This window comes from Vipera berus (genome assembly GCF_964194415.1).
Source record: "Vipera berus genome assembly, chromosome: 1".
NCBI classification, from domain to species: domain Eukaryota; kingdom Metazoa; phylum Chordata; class Lepidosauria; order Squamata; family Viperidae; genus Vipera; species Vipera berus.
In genome coordinates this window covers 295,439,298-295,451,619 of record NC_138202.1, presented here as the reverse complement: position 1 = coordinate 295,451,619, position 12,322 = coordinate 295,439,298, and the positions used below count along the sequence as shown (strand labels likewise).

Below are 12,322 nucleotides of genomic sequence, written 5' to 3'. Positions count from 1 at the left end.
TACTCGATGTAGGCAGCATGGGAAACACTAAGTAGCTACGGAGCCATGATAATGTCTTCTGAAAAGACATTAGCTATCTCTATGTCCTTCTAATTTAATTTTCATATTTCACTTTATTTGTAAGCCAATGTTACTCATCTCCATATCCTTTCTTGATATATTCAACTGTAATTCCTAATGCCCCACTTTAGGATGATGGAAACATTTATTGAAGGCATCTTCCAGGGGATGGAAGTCTAGTCTAGAAAGTATATATCATAATTTATAGTTAATATATATAAATCGAAGGGACGCGGTGGCTCAGTGGGTTAGGACGCTGAGCTTGTCGATCAGAAGGTCGGCAGTTTGGCGGGTCGAATCCCGAGTGCCGCGTAGCAGAGTGAGCGCCTGTTACTCGTCCCAGCTTCTGCCAACCTAGCAGTTCGAAAGTACGTCAAAATGCAAGTAGAAAAATAGGGACCACTCCGGTGGGAAGGTAACAGCGTTCTGTGCGCCTTTGGCATCTAGTCATGCCGGCCACATGACCACGGAGACGTCCTCGGACAAGCGCTGGCTCTTCGGCTTTGAAACGGAGATGAGCACCGGCCCCTAGAGTTGGAAACGACTAGCACGCATGTGTGGGGGAACCTTTACCTTTACCTTATATATAAATCAATAAACTAATAAATAATAGTGATGCATATTAACATGCTGTCTTTTATCCTAAGGATATTAGTGTTCATTGCTGCTGAAGAGCAGTATGTAAGACCATCTGACAAATTGTTTTAATGAAAGCATTTCTTATCTTAAGTTTATCATCTGAAAATAATTCCTCTGTTTTAGTGTGTACTTTATCAACTATTACAGCCATGCACAACCTGAAACTCCCAGATGCATTTGCTGAAAGTTATGGGAATTGTAGTCCAACAAATCTAGTGGACATTAAATAGAAAACAGAATTAATAAACCTAGCATCAGAGGAAATTACACTGAAGTACTTTAGAATTCCACATGGATATGACAAATTAGTGCCCCTTATATACACATCTTGGATTACACTCAAAGTTTTATCAATTGAAGACTCTTCCCCGCAAAAAAGTTCCTTTTCTTATTTGCAAATCCTCTGAAAGATTTTCCTGGGGATCCTTAGTGGCAGAACATGTACTTACATACAAAACATTTCCAGGTTCAGTCTGCCTCACATCCCACTTGAAAGTAGGGAAAGCTGCAGTCAACATCTATATACAAAACTAAATAAGATTGGTCAGTTTTCTGACTCTGCTTAAGCCCTAAGGCAATGGTCTATGCCTGTTTGAGGGAAAGCTAAAGAAAAACAGGCAGAAACAGTTTTAGATGTTTGATCTATAATAAAATTGGTTGGGGAACACTGTTGAAAATTAGTTAGCAAGAGGATCATTTAAATGTATCATTTAGGAGGTTTTTAACTGTTAAATCTCAAGGAAACCTGATAACAATTTAAATTTAAATGATCCTCTTGCCTCATAGAATGCTAGTATTTGAGAACCTAACACTCTCTTAAGTTCCCTAATTTTAAACAATGTTCCCCAACTTGGGCATTGAAACAGAGGATATTTTGCTCATCTAAATGCTGCATGTTTTTGGGCAAATGTGGGTAAAACTAAAAGATAAAGAAGGCCAAGATTAACTGGAGAAAGATATAAAGAGGGGTAATCCAAGTATTTGCAAAAACCATAGAGAAATTGTCTCCAAATTGATGATACTTATAAAGGTTTTGATCAAATAACTATACCAGATATTTTGGGAATTAAAGTTAAATAGCCCCTATATTGCTAAAAATGAAGCTGCCGGAATTGATGAAATGCCAACAGAACTTTTTAACACTTACTAAATGATACAATTACAATAATACATGCAGCGTATAAGCAGCTGTAAACATACAGAATTAGTCAAAGGATTGGAAAAAGTCAATTACTATTCCAATGGCAAAAATAAGCAGTACAAAAGAATGCCCAAAGTATCAAATATCACACTTATCTCTTATGCTAGTAAGATAATGCTCTACATTGTGTACTACAGATTGTGTACTACACAATCTTGTGAGAACTACCTCTCACAGTAATTCACTTACAATGTTCTGGTCCTGCTTTTGGGGCATTCTTCTTCCATATATATTTCAACATGTTACTATATGAAATTAAACAAACCTGAAATCTGTCTTTTGCCCATGCTTGATGATTGCTCACTCCCTAAGTTTCCCTTCATGTGCAACTATTATGCAAAGACACATATAAATTAAAGGAGACAATTTTGCTTTTAGGTTGTAAAGCAAGAAGCTGTCATTACAATGGTATATCCAATTACCAGCTCTCTTACTTGGCAGCCAGTCTGATAATTGCCCCAAAATTTAAGCACTCAATAAATCTCCTTGGATTCAGACAGCTTAATTATTCAGCTCCTCCTATAAAAGTTTGTTCCTGATAACTAGAAACAGCTTTCTGAAATGAACTCTGCAGCAGAAGAGGAGCGATTACAAAAAACAAACTGTTTTTCCAAAAGGGTCAACTATATTCTGCTTTACCCAAAATAATAAATTACAATGCATGTAAGCAAAAACAGATTAAAAGCCAGTCTGATGTGTGTAATTGTAACGGACCAGATTGGTTTCTGCAAATACAGATGACGTTTTTGCCAAGGATGTCTGGAAACAACCACCTTAGCACCAATATTAGCAATCTGACAATAACACTACCTTGCAGATGGCTAGATTGCAAGTTCCTAACAAATCCCAATGAATTCAAAGGATGGCTGAATGTGTGCTTGGAAAATGGAGCTTCATATCCCACATCATGTAAAGATCTCTAATTTGAATGCAATGCAGATACTACCTAGGGTACAGATTAGCAATACAGAATATTAAATAGTGTGGCGGGGAAAAAACATGCCGGAACGATTGACTGCGATTGAAGTCCTTCAATTACGGTATATGCTTAAAGGGCATGGAAGAAGATACACAATTTTTTTAATGCCTATAATAAAATGAATCAATTCTATTCTGAGCAAAATTACAATAAATTTAACCTCTGATCACTAAACATCTGTACTGCGTGGAGAGGCTCCAAAAATTCAGAATTTTGTAGGGCTTAAGGCAGGGGTGTCAAACTTGCAATGTCACGTGATGTGTCGCGATGTATCATGACTTTTTTTCCATTGCCGGCAATGGGGTGGGCACGGTTTTGCCATGACGCATCCAGCCTGTGGGCCGGCAGTTGACACCCCTGGCTTAAGGGAATATTGCCTTCCTAGTCCCAACTCTAGCTGTGGTTTTGAAAACTTTACTAGACTTGTTATTGAAAACCATATTCAGAAATGATCTTTCCTTCCTATTTCTTTAACTGATTCTCCTAGTAAAAGCTATATAAAAACTGCAATCAGCTTTAGCTTCTTCCTTCCATGTTGTCTTAACATGGCCTAGGACATATTAAAGGTTCAGGTACAGGGGGTCTCTTAGAAGTCAACCATGTGATTAAGAAGCATGCCTTGTTTAAAAATACTATAGTAGTGGAAATAAAATTATATTGGAATTCTTTGCCAAGTGCACAGGATGAAAAAGCCCTACTTAAAGCATATGAATGGAATTAAACTGCATAGAAAAGTGAAAAACCATAGTCACATTAGTCATGGCTAGAAAGTTATCAAGACTTTTATGGACAATCTTGAAGGAGCAAAGAGAACGTTGATTAACTTTCCAGTTCAAGAAATCCTACGTTCCTCAGTATTAATCACAGAATAAGCTGCATATGATACTTTATTTGGTATGTGTCTGCTGATGTCAACACTGTTTACATTTTAAAAGCAACAGATTCCTGATGTCTGAAGGAATCATTTAGCCTAAGTTGTTAACCCCAGAGGTCTTCTAATCAAGACTGTCAAGAAAAAGACAAAATTGTGCTTTCAAAAATTTCCTGGAGAGCAAAATATTGGCATTATCTGCCTCTCCACCGCTGAAACAAAACGAGAACATGATAATAAAGAGAATACAAGAACACAATGCTATTTTGTTAAAGGATATGATTTAATTATGGGCTAACATTAAGTGGATAAAATAGAAAAAATAAGAAAAACTACTTAAAATAAAGTACGTATTCAAACTATGAAAAGTAATATTTCATAGGGACTTCTCTAGTAGAAACAGCTTCCAAGTTTATTACGTAAAAAAACAGCTCTCTTCCTGATTCTTACTGTCCTACTATATGCTAAATCTTTACACCTTTAGGGAAGCTATCATATAAAGCACAATTGGTAATTAAGATGTATATCCATATTAAAGAAGAAGGGAGAAACTGGTATGATGACAACATATGGTAATTATAGCATAGTTTTATGGACAATCATGTTAGTGGGTGAATTAATGCAAAGTGTAAGATGGCCAAAGCAATACAGGGAAAAATGACAGCCAGTTCACAAAAATAGAGCAACTAAAAGAGGCAAATAAAATCCATGGTCAAAAATCAGCCAGGGTTGGGAACCAGATGAAATAGAAACAAAAAAAAATTGTGAAGATTACACTGACTATGAAGTCTTGGATCAGCTCTGACAAGCAAAAGACAAAAAGGCCCACAGAGGGCTGATTACGAGCCCATAGAATAGAGAAGATAGTCAGTTTCAGATTGTTGTAGGAAAAAATGACAATAAAACTTTACTCAACCAGGGCCAAAATAGGGAGGTGGTGTTAAAAGTCCAAAATAGAGCCAAATACGGGAACTCAAAATACAGGAGACAAACAGAGAATCAAGAGAGTGGAGAGATTTAGAGAGTTAGAGTTTGGTGGGATGGGGATTGCATTAATATAGGTGAAGAGGATTTGGGTATTTGAGTATGGTATTTCTCAACCTTGACAACTTAGGTTTCTTGGAGTTGAAGTCCACACATCCTAAAGTTATCAATGTGAGAAACATCGTTCCAGTACATTGCAAAATGAACATGAGACAACCTTGTGATGCAGCTACTAAAACGACAAATGCTATTTTGGGATGTATGAACAAAAGCTGAGGGTTCACAGGGAATAATTATCTCACACTCTCTGCCTTAGTCAAGCCCTACTTGGAATACTGTGTCCAGTTCTGGACACCACAGTCTGGTTTAACTGGAATGAAGAAGCTACCAAGATGGTGAGAAGTCTAGAAACCAAGTCCTATGGAGAACAGCTAAAGCAACAGAGTATCTTTAGCCAGGATTTTTTTATTCCAGTCTAAATACAAATGCTATCTTCAGTTAAATACACATTTCAAATGACTCATTTAAACGATACATTGAAGATAAATTATGACATAAGTCAGTTTAACCACAACATCATTTCTCCTTTGAAGAAGCCACAAGAAAGAGCCAGCTGTGGTTGATTAAAAAAAATTGGCTAGTTGCAAATGTTAAACTACTGGCACCCCCTCAAAATTACTCATTAAGAGTTTTTCATTCAACAACAGGAATCAGATGGTGGCTCAGGTATTTGTCAATGAAGGATTTCTCAGTGGTTAATTTTACTTCGTTGAAACACTGGAAACACATCAGTGGGGATCCAAACCTTGTTCATTTCTACTCTTATACTTTGCAATATTCACTACAGTATGATTTTTTTTGGGGTCCCACTTCCTCTGCAGATCAGGGCTTCAGCTACTTCAGAAGTAGCGTCACTTCTGAAGTGGGTTCAAAAAATGAGTTGTTCTGATCAGAACCTTTGTTTCCTACCCCAAGTCAGAGAATCAACAAAACTGTGCTCACCAATTTGATGCCGTACAACTATATTGAACTGAAACTTCCATTACTGCTGATTGACAAAGTTGATGATGAATCTGAATAAACTTTGGATGCTAAGGTTAACAGTTTGGAGAAGAAGAGAAACCAAGGAAAATGTTACCTGAGTCTGCTTCATTGCCCGTTCCATTCGACGAATACTTCCTTTTTCAAGTTTTGTCCGTAGAAGAAGAGCAGAAGTTTGGATTGCCCAGAACTTTGGTTGTGAGAGGAGATACTGAGAAAAAGGAAAGAATAAGTATTCTTTTATTCATTTTTTAAAAAGAATATATGTTACAGCATAATGCTCTGTGCACTTATTCCTACTGTAAACTATAATTATTTTCAATAAATAGTTAGAGTTGAAAGACCTATTATCAATGCTATCAATTCAGTTTACAGCAACATTACAACCATCCATATGTATGAGAAAGATGAGGATGAATTGTCTACGATGCCAAAAGTGTCACCAATTTTTACCCAGTTTTTTCCTATTTAAATTACTAAAAGAAAAATTAGAGCACTGGGTTCCATGTATTATTGACAAAAAAGCAGCAAACCAAATGTTCAAAATAATGTTTCAGAATTACACTGGTTTGGACCCACCAGGACTCTACAGAAATGGGAAGACATTTCTGTTCCAGTAAGGTTCAATTCTCTCAACCTCAAAATTTTTGGTGAACTTCTTTTTACATGGCATCAAAGTCTTGATATAAAGATCCAAATAGAAAAGGCAAGAAAAGCCACAATGCACAAGAGACATTTTGTTCATACTTTCTGACATTCTAGCGATTTTCTCAAAAGCACTTTAACACTCCCATGAAATATGATTCTAAAATCTGTCTGAAGATAGATGGTTTGGTGTTTTTACTGACCCAGAACTATGATAGCTGCTGTATCACACAGAGATCTATTATATTGTAAAAATTTGAAATAAACGTCTACCCAATATTTATTGCATTCATTGAATTGTTATATTATATGCTTCATCTAATATTTAAAACATCATAGCAATCAACAATAGCCACAGACTGCATCCTTTCACATAATTTGTGCAAGTCTTATTGTGCTAGTTTTATGGTCAGAGTAAATCTGGAGGATAATGTGCACACTATTTGATTGCCATACCTAGGATTCTGATAGATGGAACAGGAAAATCTTGAAAAATTATTTCAAACTTTTCAACTTTTTTAAAAAGGGAAAATATATGATTATGAATCTAGACTGGTTTAGGTCTTCTAATTATCCTTTAATAGACTTTGAAAGAGGCAGAGAAGTATTAATCTAGACAGCAGGATGACAGCCGTTAACATATCAAGTAGAGGCAGAGGCCTCTGTTAATGAATAAGAGAGGATTATTATGAATTATTTCATCTGGAAAACTAATCCTATTTATCTTTACATACATCTGTACTGAGGAATAATATACTGGCCAAAAACATCAGTCACAAAGAAGCTAATCCTACAAGCTCCAGATTGTTCTTTTCCCCAAACGATTGTTAAAACTAGGAATATTTAAGATATTCTGTATCTTAAATCTTGTAGGATCCCAGAGGGCATTCTGGGATGTCCAAGTTCCCTGCCACTGCCAGATTCAAAGTAGATCAAGGCTTCCCAGCTTTATCACAACAATGGTGATCTGGAATTGAGGAAATAGGTATCTATACTGTGATGCAAGTACTGATTTTGGAATCTAGACTCAATGGATGCATCTTTAATCCAACTTTAATAACTTTTCTTTTATTTGGAATTAAGCACCTTTTTTAAAGAAAAATAAGACTTTTTAAAATAGACCATCTTCTGTACGTTATAAATGTTCTGCTTCTTTCTCTCTCTCTCTGTAAACAGAAAGGATTGTGTGCTGGACCATAGAATGCTCTCAACAATCTACCGGTATGTATCAATGGCTGGTTGTTTGTTGCTGCCTACTGCTCTCTAGTGGTCAATCTCGATCCAGGGATTCAACTGAAGTTACACCATTATAGCATACTATCATGGCTGTATGACTTTCTATCAACTTTTAGTCTTCCAGTAGTTCTTCAACTAAATAAATAGTTAAGCACTTTGCAGACTAAAGCAGGAAATGTAACTGTAATTCTGAGAGCAGGTTTTGGTTTCATTCACAAAATGGTAGCCATAGTTGCTATGAGCAGTCACTAAACATTAACTGATCAAAAGACAAAACAAATAAGAGAGCTCTCCATTAGCCTCTCTGGATTCCCAGGATATTTCCTATTTCCCCAGACTTTTTCTTTTGTCTTGAGCAAGTTATTATGCTTCTAAATTATTTAAGGAACATTTATTATTGGATAGTATATAAATACTGAAAACATACATACAGTTCTTCTATTATTTTAAATATCTTTAGGTTAGAGTAAATTATTTTTAAAAAAAATAATTTACATTACCGAACAACTCACATGGTAAGAGCTTTGGAAATATATATTAAGAAGAGACTAGACAGTCACTTGTCTGAAATGGCAGTAGGTTCTCCTGCTTGATCAGGGGGCTGGACTAGAAGACCTCCATGGTCACTTCCAGCTCTATTCTATTCAAAGAATATGGGAATTTGGTATTTCCACTAACTATATAGATGTTATACATTCCTCAGAAATGAACACAGCAATTGCCATTGGTTAAAGATTTACATCTTCAGAGCTAATTTGTGAATACATAGCAATATACTATTTCATGATACATATCCTTCGGGAGAAGGGCGGTATACAAATTAAATAAAATAAATAAAAATAAATATGGAAATAAAGTAGAAGGGAACAAATATTAAATACTATAAGTTGGGCTTTTGTATTATTAACAGATATAATTTAATGTAATAAGAAATTTAGACATTTTAAAAGATGAAATCAAGTGAGAATTTGAGCTCCATTCAGCACTGATGATGTTACCTAGTTTGAGTAATGAAGTGTCTGCAAGAAAACAACCAAGCTCAGAGAGGACCAAAGTCCCCTCATATCAACCCTGAGCTACAAATATTCTCCTTTATTGGTTCCATTCAGATAGTTAATAGAAATAATGATAGAACCATGGAGAAAATATGTAATTAGCCCTAGTTCTGACTTCTATGAGATTGACACAATTTAACTAAATTAATCAAACAAGACAGTGGCCTAAGGTCCATGTTTAGAAAATATTACAGATACAATTTTATCATTTTTCCTGCAAAGGATTATAAATTAGAGCAGCTCTTTTCAGATTTTTGTAGTGTAGTAGAGCCGGTCTCAATGATATCAGTGCTAAAGAAAAAGGGCATTCTTCAATCTTATTTTTTCCCCCAAGATAAATGCTGTTAACATTCAATCAGACTATGCTGCTATTTCTGCCTCTAAAGCCATGCTCCTGCACTATTGAAACAGCTTTTTTATACAGCAGGAGCTGCATGCAATTTGCTACAACTGGCTTGTCCAATGCTAAAAAGCAAACACAAGCTAAGTCTCCAGCCTAATCTGCACAAAGGGACAGTTTAATTAGAAACAGTGCTGTTCCAGATTTTGCTTTATCTAATCTTATAGCCACTGTGCCAGACTGCTAACATTACATCATTAAAAATAAATCATAAGAATTGCCTCGCTGGATTAGACTAAAGGGCCTTGCTATTCCAGGACTGCAAAAAAAAAATGTTCAAGAGGAACTTTTTAAAAATATCTGCATCTACGTAGATAGAAAATACGTATTTCTAGTATTTTCAGATTAACAACCTATTTGCTTTTTTTTAAGGCAATTTTTTTCAATAAAGAGTTCCATTTGTAAACTTATCCAAATGAAAATGGCGTAGACACACAGGTTTCCTGAATCTATGGTTGATAAATATAGACTTGAACTCATTATTCACAATATTCAGCTCCACGTATCTGTGGGTTTTGACCTGATGTTTTGAGCATGCCACATTTCACAAATATGCAGATCTGATAGTGATCCCACTCAATTTCCCAGTGACCTGCAGCTTTCCTACCCTACATGGTCATCCTCTCCCTGCCTGCTACTCCCTCCAGTGTGAAGATGAAGAAGTGAATAATTTAGGGCTCAGTATATCTGATTAATTTCTAAGCATTCTGCAACTGTCTTTAGAAATAATGAACAAGCTGAGGATGTGTAGGGGAGGGATCTGCTGAGTAAAATGGCACATTTTGTGAAAACTATTGTTCCTGTGCGAGACATGTTGCCTTGTGGGGACACTCCAGTATCCACTGCGTGTTACATAATTAAGAAATCTGCTCTCCACTCTGTCCAGAAACAAGATTCAGGGTCTCTGCAAGTGTGAGAATCTCAAGGTATTTTTCCATCCACGCAACCACCACCACCCCGAATTTGATGAAAAAGACTCCAGCTCAGAGGAATGTACCATTGAGTAGAACCATAATCTGTAAGAAAGGACTGTAGCTTGTTAGATGGTGGAGTGGTAGAAGGAGCTGAGGGTAGCTTGCAGGCTTGGAGGATCTGATTTCACAGGGTCAAGTATTTTTCATTTTTCGAGTCACTACTTTTGGATCTCTGCAGATATTCCAGTTGTACAGGATGTGATTCAACAACAATTCTATATTTTTGTATGTTTCTTTCATATGTGCAGCATAGCCTATGGGTACCCCCTACATTGCCATTGTATAAAAACAAAAGATTTCTATAAAATGGTATGTGGTAAAAAGGTAAATTACAGGCTATTTTCATGCAGTCTAAAATCTGTAAGATACACCACAAAGTGTTCAGGAAGCAAAATCGTTGTTGTTCTATGTGTAGTTAAATAATTAATTGACCATACTTGTGTACAGATTTTTTAAAAATGTGGATCCTTGGGGGGGAAAAAGCCTTGATTGAACCCATACAGAAGAATGACAAATGATTAGAATTAAGTAAAATTTCCCTTCTGACCAGTTAGTACCTACATATTTGCAGTCACAGAGGAGATCCTAACCTGGTTTGTTTTGCTTCTGCTTTTAATCATCACAAATGTGCCAAATGTCAGTTTGTTTTAAAGATGACTGGACTTTCTTGGTTTTTTTCTTTGAAAACATTTTGCTTCTCATCCAAGAAGCCTCTTCAGTTCTGACTGAATGGTGGAATATGGAAGGATTTATTTTCTTTGCAGTCTTCTGGTCGTTACTATTCTGAAGGTCGGTTGTTAGACTCTAAAGTTAGCTCTGTGGGTCATTGAGGGGGGTTTATCTACACCCTCATGGTCACCTGAATCAAAGTGCAAATGGGTGTGGAACCTTCTTGGGACTGCTGAAAGAATTGTGTTATAAACAGGAGACAGATGGTGTCTTATCCCTCCCCTTTTGTTAAGAGAGGATTGTTCAATTTTAACATAGAGGATCTCTTTGACCCCTCTTTCAAACCAGTGGTCCTCTCTGCCCAGAATGTGAACTTTGCTATCTTCAAAAGAATGACCTTTGTCTTTCAGATGCAGATGACTGCTGAATTTTGTTTTGATGGATTTGTTCTCCTATGTTGTGCCACGCATTTGTGAAGTGGTTGTTTTGTTTCCCCAATGTTCAGGTTTGCACATTCTCACTGCATATATCACATTGCTCTTGGGTTTAATCTGTGCATGTACTTTGTGTAGGTTGAAAATCCTCCTGAGCTTTTCAGATATTCCTGCAATGTATGGAATGAGAACGTTGCTTTGCTTGTTGTTCTCTTCTTTGTCTATGGAGGAGCTCCTGTTGGATCTTTTTCTGGATTTGATAAAGGCCCAGTTGGGATAGCCACAGGTTCTGAGAGCTTCCTTGATGTGTTTTAGTTCTTTTTATTTCTGCTCTTTGCTGGTAGGCAAACCTTCAGCCCAGTGGTGGAGGGTTCTGATCACTCCCATTTTGTGCTCTAGTGGGTGGTAAAAATCAAAATGTAAATACTGATTTGTTTCTGTGGGTTTTCTGCTTTTAAAACAAACAAACCCAAGCTTTCTGAGATGGCTTTCTTTTGCTACCACATTTAAATGCATATGGGTAAGCCATGATGGGTTTAACCTATATACATCTTAAATTTATGGCAGCCAAGTATTTTTCATTATAATTCACTGCCTACGTGTGCGGATCTTCCACATGGATCTAATATCCCACTCCAATACAGAACTTTTCAAAATGATGCTGGATTACTCCTAGTTCATAAGCAGGTAGATGCCTTTGTTCTTATGTACAGATAGTACAGAGTCATTATTCGGTTCACTATGTAAAACAAGGAGGGAGAAGGCAATGACAAATACTTCTGTACTACTGTCAAGAAAACTCAATGGATGTGGCCATGAACTCAGCAGAAGTCAAGCTCAGAAACTTTATTACTATTAACTCTTGACAATCTTTGAAATAATCATTGCTTATTTGAATAATCCTTAGGATGTTTTCTTTCAAGGACTTCTAAAATCCTTCCTAGGCAGCCAGATCCAAACCCAATTTATGGGCACTGACAGAAGCTAAAGAGCCACTACAGGTATTTTTTTTATTTTTATTTCTCAGCTAATTAGTACAAAAACTAGACTACTAAGAATGGACATATTTGAACAGATTTCAATACTTATCTACTTAATCAAATATTTATTTAATCAAAAGGGATATGCAGTTAG

General features: G+C 36.3%; 1 protein-coding gene across 2 annotated transcripts in view; it reads right to left on the bottom strand.

The window, feature by feature from the left end:
- The window catches only part of TTC27 (tetratricopeptide repeat domain 27), a 92,027-nt gene that overhangs the window by 41,890 nt on the left and 37,815 nt on the right, over positions 1-12,322 (bottom strand). For both annotated transcript variants that reach the window (XM_081314226.1, XM_081314227.1), the window contains exon 10: positions 5,873-5,986. In XM_081314226.1, coding sequence (XP_081170352.1) covers positions 5,873-5,986 — 114 coding nt within the window. The remainder of the gene's footprint in view (positions 1-5,872; positions 5,987-12,322) is intronic.